The sequence below is a fragment of the Tasmannia lanceolata genome, unplaced genomic scaffold (genome assembly GCF_043159265.1).
Source record: "Tasmannia lanceolata isolate RefF3 unplaced genomic scaffold, GAP_Taslan_0.1 ptg000018l, whole genome shotgun sequence".
In the NCBI taxonomy this organism is placed as follows: domain Eukaryota; kingdom Viridiplantae; phylum Streptophyta; class Magnoliopsida; order Canellales; family Winteraceae; genus Tasmannia; species Tasmannia lanceolata.
The window spans coordinates 64,608,409-64,624,189 of NW_027518695.1; the positions used below are offsets into that span (position 1 = coordinate 64,608,409).

Here is a 15,781-nt window from a genome sequence, read left to right on the forward strand (position 1 = left end):
TCCAACGGAGATCAATCTACTACTCCTTGATATATTCCTAAAATTTTTAAACACATAATGAGCTAAAAGCCAGCGGGTTTTCCTAAATCCAAAATTTTCATCCACCCTGTAAGAACCATGAGATTAAATCATGTTTTCCTAAATCCAAAATTTTCATCCACCCTGTAAGAACCATGAGATTAAATCATGTTAATTGAGTGAAAAGATATCATACCTAATTTTTCTTTGACTTTGGTGCAATCAAATGAAATCCACCTTCCTATCAGGATCCATTTGTTTAGACTTTTGAGATGGTGTTATCCGGTGAAGTCACATATACTAACTGAGGCGGGAACTGTTCAAACACTACTAGACAATTCCCCACAAATATAAGTCAGCACACGAAATAACTGTTCAACACTCTTTGATGCAGAGTATTGTAACAGCCATAAACAGCTAATTAGAAAAGCTGAAAACAAAATGAGTAGTGCCATATATTATCAAAATATTGTATTGGTAGTCCCCTATATAATGATGGGAGAACATGGATGGTCATCTGTCCACACTACAACATTATTGTAAAATAACATTACCAGAAAGTGTTAAAAATATTTATATTCCCCCTATGCCTTATTTTATTGGGCACATTAGAACAATTTAAATTTATTCAAGAGTAAACCAAAAGAGGGTGACCTACCCCACAATAGTTTCCCTACACATCTATTTGTACATTTATGAAGGTTGAAATAGATGAAGCTAGAAGACCCATTGCTAAAGACCCAAAATGGCATTCTGGGTTTTACTTGTTTGCAGTTCATTTCTTTTGCTCTACATCCACAATCTCATTTCCTTTCTTTCTAGAAGAAAACTCCCTCCGGGCCCAATCGGACTCCCAATAGTAGGAAGTCTCTTCTCAATTGGATCCAAACCCCATGTATCCTTCGCCGTGCTGGCCAAGACATTCGGCCCGCTCATGAATCTTCGTATCGGGTTTGCCACAATGGTCATAGCTTCTTCGGCCGAAATGGCTAAAGAGATCCTCCAAAAGAAAGATAAGGAATTCTCGGGCCGTATCATTCCGGACGCTGTAACGGGCGAGGCTCACTACGAGCTTTCAATGCCCTTTCTATCTGTGGACCCATGCTGGCGAAACCTCAGAAAGCTTTGCAACACTCAAATGTTCACTTCGCAGAGACTAGACGCGCTACAAGGCCTTAGGAACCAAAAAATGGAGGAGCTTCTTAATAAGATACAGCCATTTTCATTATCTGGACAGGCAGTAAACATTAGCCAATTAGCTTTTGCCACGGCTCTTAATTTGGTATCGAACACCATCTTCTCGGTCGACTTGGTGGACCCTCTGTCGGAGGGTGCACAAGAATTTAAGGATGTGATTGGGAGAGTCATGGAATATGCTGGAAAACCAAATATTTCAGACTTTTTCCCCTTGCTTAAATCATTAGACCTCCAGGGAATAAGGCGTCATATCAAGATTTCTTATGATCATCTTCATAAACTCATAGATGATTTCATTGAACGGCGTCTGGAAAGTAGAGCATCGGGCGATCCTAGAAACAATGATTTCTTAGATGTACTTCTTGACCACAGCCAAGAACATGGATCCGACTTTGACCGCCGATATATTAAAGTTTTAATCACGGTATTAGTAGATTAAAACCGATTATTTGACTCGAAATTAAACATAAATTTGAGTCTGCAAAACAACCACATATTCTAAACGCTTAAGCTGTTAGAGTTAGTGTTATTTAATCATTTATATTCTAACACACCCCTCACGTGTGGCGCCTCCCTTTCATCTGATTTCTACAATGCTACTCCTTTAGCATTCCTCTTTCAACAGAGTCCAATAATCAGTTTTGAACTCAAAATCCAAAACTCATCACTCTACTCTCTTGTTTTTTATCTAATGCTTCTCCTAAACACAATTTTCAGGACTTGTATATCGCGGGTTCTGACACCAGTTCAACGACGATGGAGTGGACAATGACGGAGCTGCTCCGGCACCCAAACGTGATGGAGAAGGTAAAAAGGGAGCTCTGTCAAGTCATCGGTGCAGAAGGGTCGGTTGAAGAATCTCACATCCCTCAACTCCCTTACTTAGATGCAGTGGTGAAGGAGGCCATGCGACTGCACCCACCTGCACCACTTCTACCTCACAAAGCCGAGACCGACACCGAGTTGTGGGGATATATCTTACCTAAGCATACCCAAGTGCTGGTCAATGTATGGGCGATCTCTAGAGATGCCAATTATTGGGAAAAACCAATGAATTTTATGCCGGAGAGGTTCTTAGGGTCGGCCGCAGACTATAGAGGCCGAGACTTTGGGTTCATTCCATTCGGTAGTGGCCGGAGAATATGCCCTGGCATTCCTCTTGCTGTTAGAATGGTGCACTTGATGCTGGCTTCTCTTCTTCAATCCTTTAATTGGAAGCTTCCCGATGGGATGAAGCCAGAGACGTTGGACATGGAGGAGAAGTTCGGCGTTACCTTACAGAAGGCGATTCCTCTTCTTGCGATCCCGTCTAAGCGTATTTGATTTTAGATCATTTCTTTAGAAAAATATTTGAATTCCATGTTTTATCTATTGCTCTAGACTGGTTAACAAGCTTTCCTTAATCTAGTAGTCAATGTAAGTTTGCAGTAAGAAATAGAAAAGGGATGTAATATATCAGACCATTGTTTTACTTGGGACTGTGATGCAGGTGCATCTCGCAAGATCACAAAGATCAACAACCCAAATTGATCTTGATCTTTGAAGTCTTTGATTTATTAGAGTTTCTGTGTTTTTTTTTTTTTTTGGAATTTCTTTTATTAGGATTTTCTAGAGGTAGTTGTCCAAAGTTAAGACATTTAGGGGTTTTAGATTTGGTCGGATTTGAGAGAGATTTTAGGAGTCTTTTTTAATAATTTGGGCCAATCAAAAGAAGTTCGTTTTAGAAGAGTTTTACAAGTTGTAGGAAAAGTAGAAAAATTATAGGAGGGTGACGTCCAAAGTGGATTGGAATTTCAATTTTAGCAAGATTAGGAAAAGTCCAAGCAAAGTCTATAAATAATGTCATTGTAAAACGTTTTTGGACACATCTCTTAGGCCCTGTTCGGTTGGGAATATGCACCAACTGATTGTAATTATAGCCACTGATTATGATTATTAACTATTATAAAAATAATCTATTGTGATATAATTCTGTTCTGCTGCATCATTCATTAGGTGATTAATTAGACATTCTATAGTGACTAGAATACCCTTTGATGTAAACATTACATCATTACAAACAAATGTCCAAATGCATTTACAAGCGAAGACAAAATACAGTTACAAACATTGTTTAAACACCCTTTGGCCAATGATATTGGCACTACCTTTGTATGCTTAGTTTGTCTTTTCTGTTTTCTTTGGCTTATAAGAGCATTTGGGAACTGTAAGTCTGTAATAATTTCTGACGACAAAAATATGCTTCTGGGAGCCTTCTAAGAGCCTTCACAACAAAAATATCCTTTGTATGCTCCTTTTTGTCTGTGCACATTGCATACTTGCAACTATTTCTTCAGAAAAATCCACGCACACAGGAGGTAGACCCACTCTAACAGCACCCACACTGCAAGGAAAACAACCAATCAGCTACATTTTACACCACCTGAACCAAAAAAAAAGAAGAAGATGGGATCAGATTATTTTGCACAGAAGCCATGGTTAATGAAACTAATACTCAGATAATGTTTTGGTTGAGGAATCTTCTGTGCATGGATAAAACCTGAGCCTGCTTTTATTATGATTATGTACCAGAGTTCTTACTGTTGCATCAGCTGCCATTGTTGCTTGTCTCTGCCATCCAGATAAAGATTCATGCATTCTTAGAACAGGAGATGCAGAAACAGAAATGAAGCAATGGTTAAGCATGCATTTGTTCCCATTAATTAGAATAAAAAAAGATTCACAAGAGACAATATTGACTGTCTGCTCCATAGGTACTTAAGATCATGTTGGTGGCCGAAATGACAGATGAATCGTTGCCATGTATGTTAATACAAATTCTATCGAAACAAAAAAAGTGCTGATATCCATCTGAGCATATGGATACTCAAGCATTCTGACAATCACAAGATCTATGACGATAAAATTGAAGAGAAATAAGAAAACTAAATGGAAGGGCATATATCCAATATCCGAGGTGGCAACCGATCTTTTGCATTCCAGTAAACCTTGAATGCCTTATCCAACTCCTTCAAAAGTTTCCACTTATCAGCTGCCCTATAATAATAGAATATCAATGAACACATGGCACACGGGGCAGTGACATTAGATCACAAAATCAGCAAGTTATGATCATTTCAAAAATTAAAAAAGAACCAACAACTATTTCAAAAGATTCAGCACTAACCTCATGCCAAATTCTAACCATACCTCTCTGTTTGGAGTCTCTTGTTCTGGGCTCGGAGTACATCATTGTCTGCTATTTTTCCTTTCTGAACTTTCCCAGAAATTTCCTGCAATCCAAACAGAGCTTAGTGGAAGAAATCCATTTTGGTAATCTGTGCCCTGCCAAAGGATGGGCTCATCAATAAGTGCTAATCCAGAGACAGTTAAGGCATGGCATTCTTGGTAAGGTTATTACTTCTGTTATTCGTAAACCATGGATGTAGTCTTAGTTTTGAAAAAAATACAGATTATCATTATGTCAGAACTTACCATTAAAAAAAAAATCATTATGTCAGAACTTTTGTTGATGATCATAGTCATGGATCCCTTGGGTTCATTGCATTATATAGGGTATAGCAATCAGAACAGAAATGCCAAGGGGTAAGCAACTGATGTGGATCCAATGCAACATCTTTGTAGCTGGGTTTTTGCGAGGATGCCTTTAGGTTAGCATTCCACAATTATATAAATAGCTACATTTAGCTCAACTTCTCATCCCCTATTAGCACAATATCTTTTATTTCATTAGTTGCAACAAGACATGGGTCGGATGTAGAAAGATTTTTCAAGTTCTTGAGTCTGTTAAATATAAAAAACCTTCCATTTGGCAGCATTGGGGATGGAACAAGGCATAGGTAGTTTCAAGCAATTACTAAAACTTTCTACTTTTTTGACACATGGAAAAAGATAAATGAGAAGTTTGATGAAGGAAAAACTGAATCTGCTTAGCAGTATCCTAAACATCTCAAATTTAAAGTGGTGACTAAGTTTAACTGAAATCCCAAAGGGCAAACCGAGAGAGCGGGAGGGGGGTGGGCATGAACTGTGTAATTAAAATTTTTGATCAAATTTAATTAAGATTTTGAAATCAACACAAGTCTAAATCTAACCCTTGTTCAAATAATTATAAACATAAAGAAATGTTAGATATTACCAAAACACCCAAAGGAGGAAAGAAGGAGAGCAAGGAGACCACACAAAGAGTTATAGTGGTTCGGTCTCAAACGGACCTACTCCACTACTCAAGTACTTGGTCTTTCTTTGAGATTTTCTTTCACTATGATGGGATTCTTCAAATGCCGAACCCCCAAGCTTTACGATGAACACCGCCTCCAAGAGAACAAACCCTCTTTGCAAAAAAACCTCCAAGAAGATCAACCCTCTTCGCACACCGCCTCCAAGGAACAATCCCTCTTCGTAAAACCGCCTCCAAGGATATCACTCATCTTCGCAAACCGCCTCCAAGGTAGTGATCCCTCTTTACAAACCGCGTCAAAGGAAAAAGCTCCTCTTCGCGCCGGATTCACTTTTGTTGTTGGGCGGAATCGTAGACGCCGATTACAATGATAGGAAAAAGATGAAAGCTCACTCAATGCCCTTGATAGGCTAATACAAACAATCAATAGCTCACAATCTCTCCAAAATATTACACCAATAAAGCCCTAAGGAGTCCCTCTTGTTGAATGTAGAAACACAAATCAAAGTATAGAAGAGGATTTAAGAAAAACCTTAGATTTGAATGTTTAAGCTCCAAAAGATGTAAATCAATCTTGCAAAAGGTTGTTTAGTTGGTCAAGGATAGAGTATATATAGCCCAAGTAATGATATGACTGTTTGGGGGCAAAACCGTAATAAACTAGGTAGAAAACAACTAGCCGTTCGAGCCCCAAAGGATGCTTTTTCAGACGGGGTCGGTCAATTGGGGTGTCGCGGTCGCCAGCCCTTTTGGGCCCTCACTTTTTATTTTAAAAATTCGAACCTCCGCGGTCGACCGGGGTATTGCGGTCGCCCGCCGTGAGCCTTCTGGACATTTTATTTTTAGTCTAGAACCCTATCCGAGGTCGCCCAACCCTATGGCGGTCGACCGGCCCAACCATGCTGGATGGCCTCTGCATTTCCCGAAGCCCATCCGCAGTCGACCTTGATGCCTCGGTTGACCGGCCCTCTAAGTTTGGGTAGGTGCTGGAGTTCCGGCACACTTTCCGCGGTCACCCGGGATACCCCGGTCGACCGGCCCTGTTTTGAAAACTTGGTTTTACATATTGAAATTTTAGGGCTTTGGGCTATAGTCTTTGAGCTTTTGTCCAAGGCTTTCAAATACATTTTGGGGTATACGAATGGTTTCCAAAGATGTCAAATTTGTTTATGAAAACCATTTGAAAACCTTTTGAAAGTGTAAAAACATTTAATAAGAGGACTTCAATACAATCTATAAAATGTAGAACCTTGAGTTGTCTTGGATTGTCTTGGCTCCTTAGCACTTTCTTGGACATCTTCAACTTGTAAGTGAACTCTTCAACTTGCTTTGGGCCTTGTGACTTCCTCCATTCTTTGAACATCTTCAATGGTACATGAGGTGATCACCATTGCTAGTTCATCTCCAAGCTTCTTTTGGCACTTTGCTAGGCATGCTTGTGGGATCTTTGACTTGAGCTCTTGACTTGAACATCTTCCAAGGATGATGTCTCCAAGTATGTACAAGCTCATTGTGGGACCCGATCCCGCGAGAGGGTCGCGGCCCGCGAGCTGCCTACACTCTCTCTTGGTCTCTCGTACCCACGCGAATGGCGTGTGCTTTTTATTATTGATTTTAATTACCCAACCAAGCAGGCAGCAACCAAGCCATAGGGTGCAAACAAACGTGCAACCCAGTACCCATTAGGGCAGGGGTAAGCCGCCGAGCCTAGCAATGTGTGATTTAATTCATCTTTTCCGTGAACTTGAGATCACTAAGCCAATCCGAAGTCCACGCAAAAGAAAGTGACAGAGTCGCCACCTAGATGAGGGATCTAGGACCCATAATTGACCAAAAATCTAAACTCGTTACCTGGTTACGAGAATGGAAGGTATGGGGAGTTACCACCACATGCACCATTCCTGCCCGATAATCGGTCTTCAATTCCAAAAGTTAACTCTTTTGAATTTCTTTTAAATGGCTCATTTAACTCTATATTAATGTGCGAACTACGTGACATGCATCCTAAGATCTAATTTCAATGTAATTCCTAAATGTGTATCTTGATTTTCTTAATTTGTTTGAATTCAATCTAAGTGAAAGTTCTCATAAAATTCCAATTTCATGGAAAGTACTAAGTGATTTAATTACTTTTAATTTAAGGATTAATATACAAAACCCCACCACTTATGTGTGGAGCCGACTCGGGCTTGGTATACCACTCAAGTATCCAAGTTGCCTACATATCCCAGCCTCACTGGAATCATAGTCGATCGTAGTTCGGTGCACCTGAAGTAAGCTACTTATGCCTAACTCATCTAAGATACCGATCTAGATTGGATGGACTGTTTCAACAGTTTATGAGAGATTATTTAGTTCAAGTGGAATAGCTTTTATTATCCTAGGACTTCATCTAAAATGCTATATGGCCCTAGCTAAGTGCAAGACGTCCCTTAGACTAATGCAGGTTAACCTACATCCTAGGTAACTAGGCCAGTCCTATGGGAAAAGTGGGGTAACTAGTGTAACTAGATCTATGGTACGATTGCTATCTGTAGTAAACGGTCGTGATGAGGTTGGACTCCTAACTCTAGGACTCCCTAAAACCTAGAACACAACATGACCTAAGTATTCCTAAAGGGGCCCTAAAGGTTCCTATGAAATTTTGAATCCAAAAGCTCTTAGGAATTTCAAGTTCTTTTTTGGTTTGTTGAGTCTTTTAAAGTTTTCTTGAAGCTTTTAGTTGTTTGGGAGTTTTTATGTGTATTTGGCGTCTTTTTTAGGTTGTTTATTTATAAGGCTTTAGTTTCACCTGCAACTTTTATTGGCCTTTTGGTTAATAGCTTTTAACGGATTTAGATTAGTAGTTTTTAAATGGGCAAATCTAAGATTTGTGATTTTTAGGTTGGACGTATTCTAAATTAATGTCTTTTAATTTTGGTTTAGAGAATGATATTAACAAAACCATGTTTTGACAATTGCACAAATTCGACAAAACCTTAACAATTTAAAGATTTAGCAAATGCAGCCTACTAAAACTGTCATAACTCTTTAACCATTTAGCCAAATTTAACGTACAAATATGTGAGGGAAAGATATTTCAAAGGGATTCAACTTTGTAGTTTACCATTTTCTGTGAATTTGTGGCTTAGTAGTTCGAAATTGTGTTACAAGCAAAAAGGGCAGCAACATTAAACTGGAAATGCCTAAAGGTGTGCTGCAACCATTTTGGCCATAACTTTTTAACCGCTCGTCCTCTGATCAAGCAAGAATACTCGTTAGAAATGGCACAAAAATATCTACAACTTTGTAGTTGACCATTTTCCACGATTCTGCTGTTTAGAGGTTGAAAAATCTGTTTAAAGACAAGCAGCTAGCGCTACGACTAGAATGATATTGGCACTATCACGTTTTGTCTTATTAATTTTTGTCTTTTAACGATTAATGGGCTGTGATTATTTCATTCTAATGAGCTGTTTGGGAATGGATTTTGGGTTCCAAGAGGACTGTTTGGGAATTGATTTTGCTTTCCAAACAAGGTGTTTGGGACTGGATTTTACTTTCCAAATAGGGTGTTTGGGACTGGATTTTGCTTTCCAAACAGGGTGTTTGGACTGGATTTTACTTTCCAAACAGGGTGTTTGGGACTGGATTTTGCTTTCCAAACAGGGTGTTTGGGACTGCAAAGGTAGGTTCCAAAATTTAGTGGGCTGGAATTGCAAACGAAGTAGTTTTGACCTTTGATCTAGTTCGAATGGGTTTGGCATTGGAGCTGTTTTTATATTTTTTTCTCTTTCGTATGTGGATTTGGAGTTATCAAACAAATTGGATTTTACAGGTTAAACGAATTGAGTTTTCTGTGTTCCATGAATTGATTTTCGATTATTTAGAACAAATTGGGTTTCGTGTCAAGTTATATGTGATGTTTATGAATGGATTTTGTGATTTGAAAGGGCTGTTTGGGAGGGTGTTAATTGACATGGGTTTCATTGTATTATTAAGTTGGCTTCAAAAGTGGATTTAGATCATTGAATCGGCTACAAAAATGAGTTTTGAAACATTCAATGGGCTGCAAAAAAAAAGGGTTAGTTTTGGAAAATCTAGGTTGCCTTGAAAAATTAATCAAAGTGGGTTTCGATATTGTTATATTAGTTTTGCCCGAAAATAAAAAATTCCTAGAGCTAAAGGATTAAAATTCCATCCTAAACGAATTTCCTAATAGTGTTTAATTAAGGTTTAACAATTTAAATCAATTTAAACATGCAAAACACATAAAAAGAACATATTATAAATATCTAAATCACTCAAAGAATAATGAATAAAATAGACCTAAACATGCAACCCAACAACACTAAAGATGTACCTTTTTAGAGAACTCAACCCAGCTAGAAGATGTAAGAGATATTGGCTCAGACAAAGAGAATTTCAGCCTCCAAAGAACTCACTAAAAATTTAGATATCAAGCCTACACACCGGAGTTTTGTCCACCAAGCTTTGATCAGGTTAGAGAGAGGGCCGTTGATCGAATGACCAGGAATAATGAAAGTGCTATCTCGGGAAAAGATCTGATGGGAGAGAGACAATAGAAGGGTAGGTACTTATGAGAAGATGATCTCTTGAAGAAAGTCGACGAGAGAAGATGTTGGGCGAAAGAGTATCCCCTCCTTTTTCTTTTTCTTTTTTTTATGCGAGAGAAAAAGCCTTCTTCCAAAAAACCAAGAAACAGAATGAGGACTTACCCCTCTTAAAACCAAGCCAATCGTGAACAACTTACCTAGTGTAAAAGATAATTTCCCAATTCTAAAACACCTACTTGCCAAAATGACGTGAATGGCTTTTCTATGAAACTCCTCCCAAAATTGATTTGCTTGCATTCAAAGAAAGAGAGTGATTGGACCAACATTTAGAAGGTGAAGATCGGTTGAAATTTTGTAGATGGAATGTGGCTAAAATCTAGGGATTGGGAAGAAAAGAATTAGCTTGTATGTAAGGATGACAGAGGAAAGGTCAATTTGCACCAATTGGGAAAGAGAAAGCCAACATGAGGAATGTATCTATTTTAGAGAGATGGAATTCCCAAAACCCAAAGATGTGATATCTTTCCCTCAAAGTTACCGATCATGGTTTTGTTTCATATAAACAATTGATTTAGACACGCATGCTAGAATTAGAATGGAAGTGCAATTTTCTAATGACCTTAGATATTATCCAATGGTTAAAAAAAATATTATTATTTTTTGTATCAAAGAAAGTCCTTTTTTTATTTTTTTATTTTTTTATGAACATAGTGGGCCCCACCAAGTGAATTCGAACTCTCATTCTCCTTGAGTTCCTCTCTCTCACAACTCGGGAAATTTTTTTTTTTTTTTAAACGGACCCCATTTCAATTGACCTAATCCCCTTTAAATTAGAAATTCTTTTCATGTTTTAAATAATAGTGGGTCCTACTCAAATGTGCCAAAATTTGATTAAAATTTGATGTTGGAATAAGCTCTTGAACATTAGGGGGCCGCAATATGATTTTGTAGTGTTCCTCTAAATCCCCTCCATTGGATGATCTTGAACCGTTCAATTGGTTAATCACACCCCCTATATCCTCTTCATTAGATGATCCAAACCGTCCAACTTATGGCATATCGAGTGACTGACTTAGATCATCATAATGTGGGCCCCATCCCATGTTGGGCGAACTTATTTTTCCGGCAAAATTTGATCTTTGAAAACCATAGTGAACTCTACAGATTACTCGAATGTTTCTTACATGGGCCAACTTGCTCGGTCCAAATCTAATCAAAATGCTCAATGCGGGCCCACAAAAAAATGGGTCCAAATTTTTTCTAGTTTAGATTCTTGTGAATAACCCTTCTCAACACTTAGCGGGAAAACGCGAAACATGGCTAAAATGACCGAGAAGATTGAGAAAATATAAGAGACGGATATGAAAATGGAAAACACTGAAAAACCAATAGAAAAACACTAACCTCTTTGTTGATTAAAGCGGAGCAAAATGGGGGTGTCTAGACTCGTATGATTTATTGTGCTTGTTGATCCGCAAGCTATGTGTTGAGTTGTATTGTGCTAGATGTATGTGCTAACTTGGTTTGACATTTGGATTTCCTGTCTAAGGCACAATACTACAAAGCAACACATTAGTCGATAAAGACTATTCAATTTGGGTTCGCTAGCATCAAAACAACAAGGTAAAGGTGAAATGTTGAACCCATGGGAACCCTTAGGCTAACATTAACTCTCTTTCATATTGGGTGTAAAGCCGCTCAAAATCATCACCCCCACAATTGGCCAAGCCTGGAGCTTCGTTAGGGCAAAATAAGGACCATTCTCCATTACCATTGACCCTTTTCATGAAGAGGTCAGGAAAATCCTGTGCTCTGTGTTCTTCCTATAAGAGTGCACCAAAGTAAGGTATTGTTATGCAAGCTCATAACTTTTGAATTACTTGAGAAATATTCAATAAGAGCGTAAAGGGACATTGAATGAGGAAGAGGCCATGCCATACGAAAAAAGGAACGATGTCAGGTATGGATATGTACTATTAGGAGAGCAAATCGGCAGACAAGTCAATTGAAAAATAAATACAAGTATCGAATTGATACACATTACTAGAATGCATGCTTATTTAAAACTTAAGATGCAACTTATTTAATTGTGAATATTTTTTGTAGAAGGACTCGAGGGAAGTAAATGAAATCCCCAACAACTACAACTTGACAAAATCACAAGCATGCAACAACAGTAGCAGAACTTGATGCAGCACTTGAAGTAGTGAGTCATAGTTCTTTGAATGAATAAAGATAAACATTGCAGAGAAAAAACATAGAACACAGGATGCAGAGATTACCAACAACTAATAAACCTCTAAGAACTCCTTCAGCTAAAAAGTTAGCAGAGCGAATATATCATTTTCCATGAAAAAAGTAGTCAATGTAGAGATTGAAACTCTTTTACACTAGAGGGGCTGTCATAAGTAAAGAAAAGGAGCGAATATATCATTTCCCATAAAAAAAAATTAGTCAATGTAGAGATTTTATACGGTGAATGTGCATGTAGATCGGTGTAGGCGGTATTGCCCTTGATATTAGTTCCAACAGCAGCACACTTTTTAAGGCGCTGATATTGGATCAAATATCAAGGGTAGCAGTGTCATACAGTGTACACCGACTTACATACACATTCACCATATAATTTCTCATCGATGCAAGTGCAAAATGACCATTCACAAATGGACTTGGAAAGCGAGACACCGTTCACAAACGGGCTCAAAGAGGATATGAGGCCATTCATAAATGGACTCGAAAAATGAGACACCATTCACAAACGGGCTCAAGGAGGATATGAGACCATTCACAAATGGACTCAGAAAATAAGACACCGTTCACAAACGGGCTCAAAAAGGATATGAGGCCATTCACAAATGGACTCAGAAAATGAGACACCGTTCACAAACGGGCTCAAGGAGGATATGAAACCATTCTCAAATGAATTCAAAAAATGAGATATTGTTCACAAACGGGCTCGAAGAATTTTAAGAGACCATTCCCAACTGGACTCGGAAAATGAGAAACTGTTCACAAACGGGCTGGTAGAAGATAAGAGATCATTCCCAAATGGACTCGGAAAATGAGACACCGTTCCCGAACGGGCTCGAAGATAAGAGACCATTCTTAAATGGATTCGAAAAATGTGATACCGTTCACAAACGGGCTCGAAGAATTTTAAGAGACCATTCCCAACTGGACTCGGAAAATGAGACACCGTTCCCAAACGGGTTCGAAGAAGATAAGAGATCATTCCCAAATGGACTCGAAAAATGAGACACCGTTCCCAAACGGGCTCAAAGAAACGAGATAGCTTCGATTGATGAATTCAACAATGAAGAATTTAGAGATTTTTCATGAATTTGAATTTGACGTAAGATTGGATTTGATGAATTTTAGATTTTTTGAAATCAATGAAATCAGGGATAATAGAGATCGTGCCCGATAAAGATATTGGAAACTAAGACTTTGACGAATGATGAGACGACAAACCTTAGGAACGAAGAAGCATGACTAACGAGAATGGTTTAGGAACACTTTCATGAAGCTTCAACAAGATTTTTCGCAAAGAGACTGTTAGTCTTGTCTTCTGGGGATTTTGATAACTGAAACCTTGATCTAAATACCTGAAATTGGTAATCTAGAACAACGGCTCTCTTGGATACTAACATGGAAAAGTGGGATTTGCCTCTTGACAGGTGTTTAGATAAATATTTCTTGACCAGGATAGTATTTAACTAACTGGAAGGAAATTTTGAATTTTAATGGTTCATCTTTCTGAGAAATTGGCTCAACCACCAATGCATCTGAGGCTCTTCCAAGCTTAAGGTGCCTTCCTGGGCTATGATCTTCTTACGGGAACTGGGCTTTCTGATGTTTCTACTTCTGAATTCTTCTGAGCTGATCTTCTTTGAAATGAAGCTGTTTGACTAGATTCTCGAGCTCTTTCAGGTACAATCGCAGGGAGCTGACGAGGCTGGACCTCCTTCACCGAGACAGTCGCATCATTTGGACACAAGGACGACAATTGACTCTTTCTAAAGAGAAAACTTAGATAAAAGGCACTACTCAAAGGATTGAGGAGCTCTGAAGGAGTGAACTTAGAATAACAAAAATTGACTGACTATACTGACAAATAGAGTGATGCTTCTAACTTAGTTAATATTTTATTTGGTAAGTCTTTTCTTTCGAGGAATAGTTTCTCAATTGGTAAATACTGTACTTCCTTAAAACAGTAAATGCCTCAAGGATTTAATTACGGCTCCTAAGATTGCTTAGCTCCAATGCCCACAGTTTTGAGGATGGCACTTGAATTTGCCTGAACTCCTGTTGATCTTTAGTCTTGATACCGGCTGTAGCCTTCTTATAATGATTCTTTTACCGTGACCAAGTCACCTCTTCGGGGTTTTTAACTTGGCAGACTGTGTTAGCCTTAACTTTTGCTTGAACCACCTTTCTAGGCTTTCGATCCAGCATGCTATCCCCTTAGCTTTTGCCTAAGCCGCCCTTTCGGGTTTTCAACTTAGTAAGGGAATGATCTTAAATTTTGCCTAGACCGCCCTTTCAGGTTTTCAGTCTAGCAGATCTTCAAACTCTGTTCTTTTTTTTTTCTTCTTCACTTTTTGTGTTTTGGGACCTAGATCATTAATTCTAAACACCGGAAGGACTTTATAGGTAGGATAGGGCTTTTCAAATAATGGCTTAAGGTTCAACAAAGATTTCGACCGAACCTGTGAACAGGTTGCTTACGTATCCCAGGGTAGGAATCAGGTCGTACGTAGTTCAGGGCGAATGCCCATAGTTTGAAGGTCAATTAATTTTTCTCTTTTTTTTCTTTTTGGAACAATTGAACTTTCTTCTCTCATTGATCGACTGACTTTTTTTTCTTCTTTTTTTTGGAACGATTGACCTTTTTCTTTTGAAACGATTGAACTCGGTTTGACCAAGCTGCCTACGTACCCCAAAGTAGGGATCAGGTTTCGCGTAGTTCAGGGTGGATGCCCCTAGTTTGATGGGTTTTCAAGGAAATTTCATTCAAGCTAAAAGGGTTTGCAAACCGGTATTCTTTTGACGCTGGGTTATGATTTTGAGATTTATTCGGCCATAGGAGGCCTCCCGATGTTCGGATTGGGAATCGATCTAGGTTACTAGAGACCCTCTGGTATTTTTTTTCACGGAGTTTGACGGCATTTCCCGGTAGGAGATAATGATTCTTCTTCATTGTGGATATTGTTAAGTACTTTGACTTTGAGAGTGCATACTGGTTTTTGGACATCCTTTCATCCTTGAATCAGTGTCCGTTGATATTTTGATGATCGCTCTGAGATGATTGCTCTAGCACTTTTCATATTGAATTCGATGGCTTTACATTATCACCAGTGAAACCAGTGACCAGGGCCATTGACTAGAGATATGGAAGATTTTTTCAATCCATGCCCCTTGTATAACATGTGACATTCGCTTCCTTCATTCTTTCTTGAACCTTCTATCTAGGTCTTTCTCCTGGCATTACTAGTAGCGCTTACTGAACCATCTCTTTATCCTCGAAATGGGTTTACCAATTCTTCACACTCTTCAGAGGGCAATGTATTTCCACTCGGCATTTACTGAATTAAAGTTTCAGTGCCAATGTTTATCAATTCAATTTCCTCTTTTAGAGACTGGGCTCGGCTCTCCTCCTCTTGTTTGTGCATAGGCTGCAACTCAAGAGGAGTTTCGTCGGCATCTTCTTCCTCATTCGAGGAGGGAGTATTATTCTCATTGTTTATTAAAGTCAGAAGCACACGTTTGAATGTAAAGAGAACAAGTTTCATTGAATTGAAAATGACTACATCTAATAAGACTTATCCTG

The 15,781-nt window shown here is 38.7% G+C and overlaps 1 protein-coding gene and 1 long non-coding RNA gene across 3 annotated transcripts; one reads left to right on the forward strand and one right to left on the reverse strand.

Moving 5' to 3' along the window:
* The first annotated feature begins 763 nt into the window (after positions 1–763).
* On the forward strand, positions 764–2,538 carry LOC143849378 (geraniol 8-hydroxylase-like). The gene is made up of 2 exons (XM_077358388.1): positions 764–1,639; positions 1,933–2,538. The coding sequence occupies exons 1-2, from the start codon at positions 764–766 to the stop codon at positions 2,536–2,538; spliced, it is 1,482 nt and encodes a 493-aa protein (XP_077214503.1).
* Positions 2,539–3,268: 730 nt separating this feature from the next.
* On the reverse strand, positions 3,269–4,571 carry LOC143852020 (uncharacterized). Of its 2 annotated transcripts, XR_013236609.1 has the most exons (3): positions 4,405–4,571; positions 3,710–4,251; positions 3,269–3,598 (listed from the first exon to the last, which is right to left on the reverse strand). It is a non-coding gene; the product is annotated as an uncharacterized LOC143852020 (long non-coding RNA). The 2 variants fall into 2 exon arrangements; XR_013236607.1 differs by having other exon boundaries at positions 3,710–4,571.
* Positions 4,572–15,781: the final 11,210 nt, after the last annotated feature.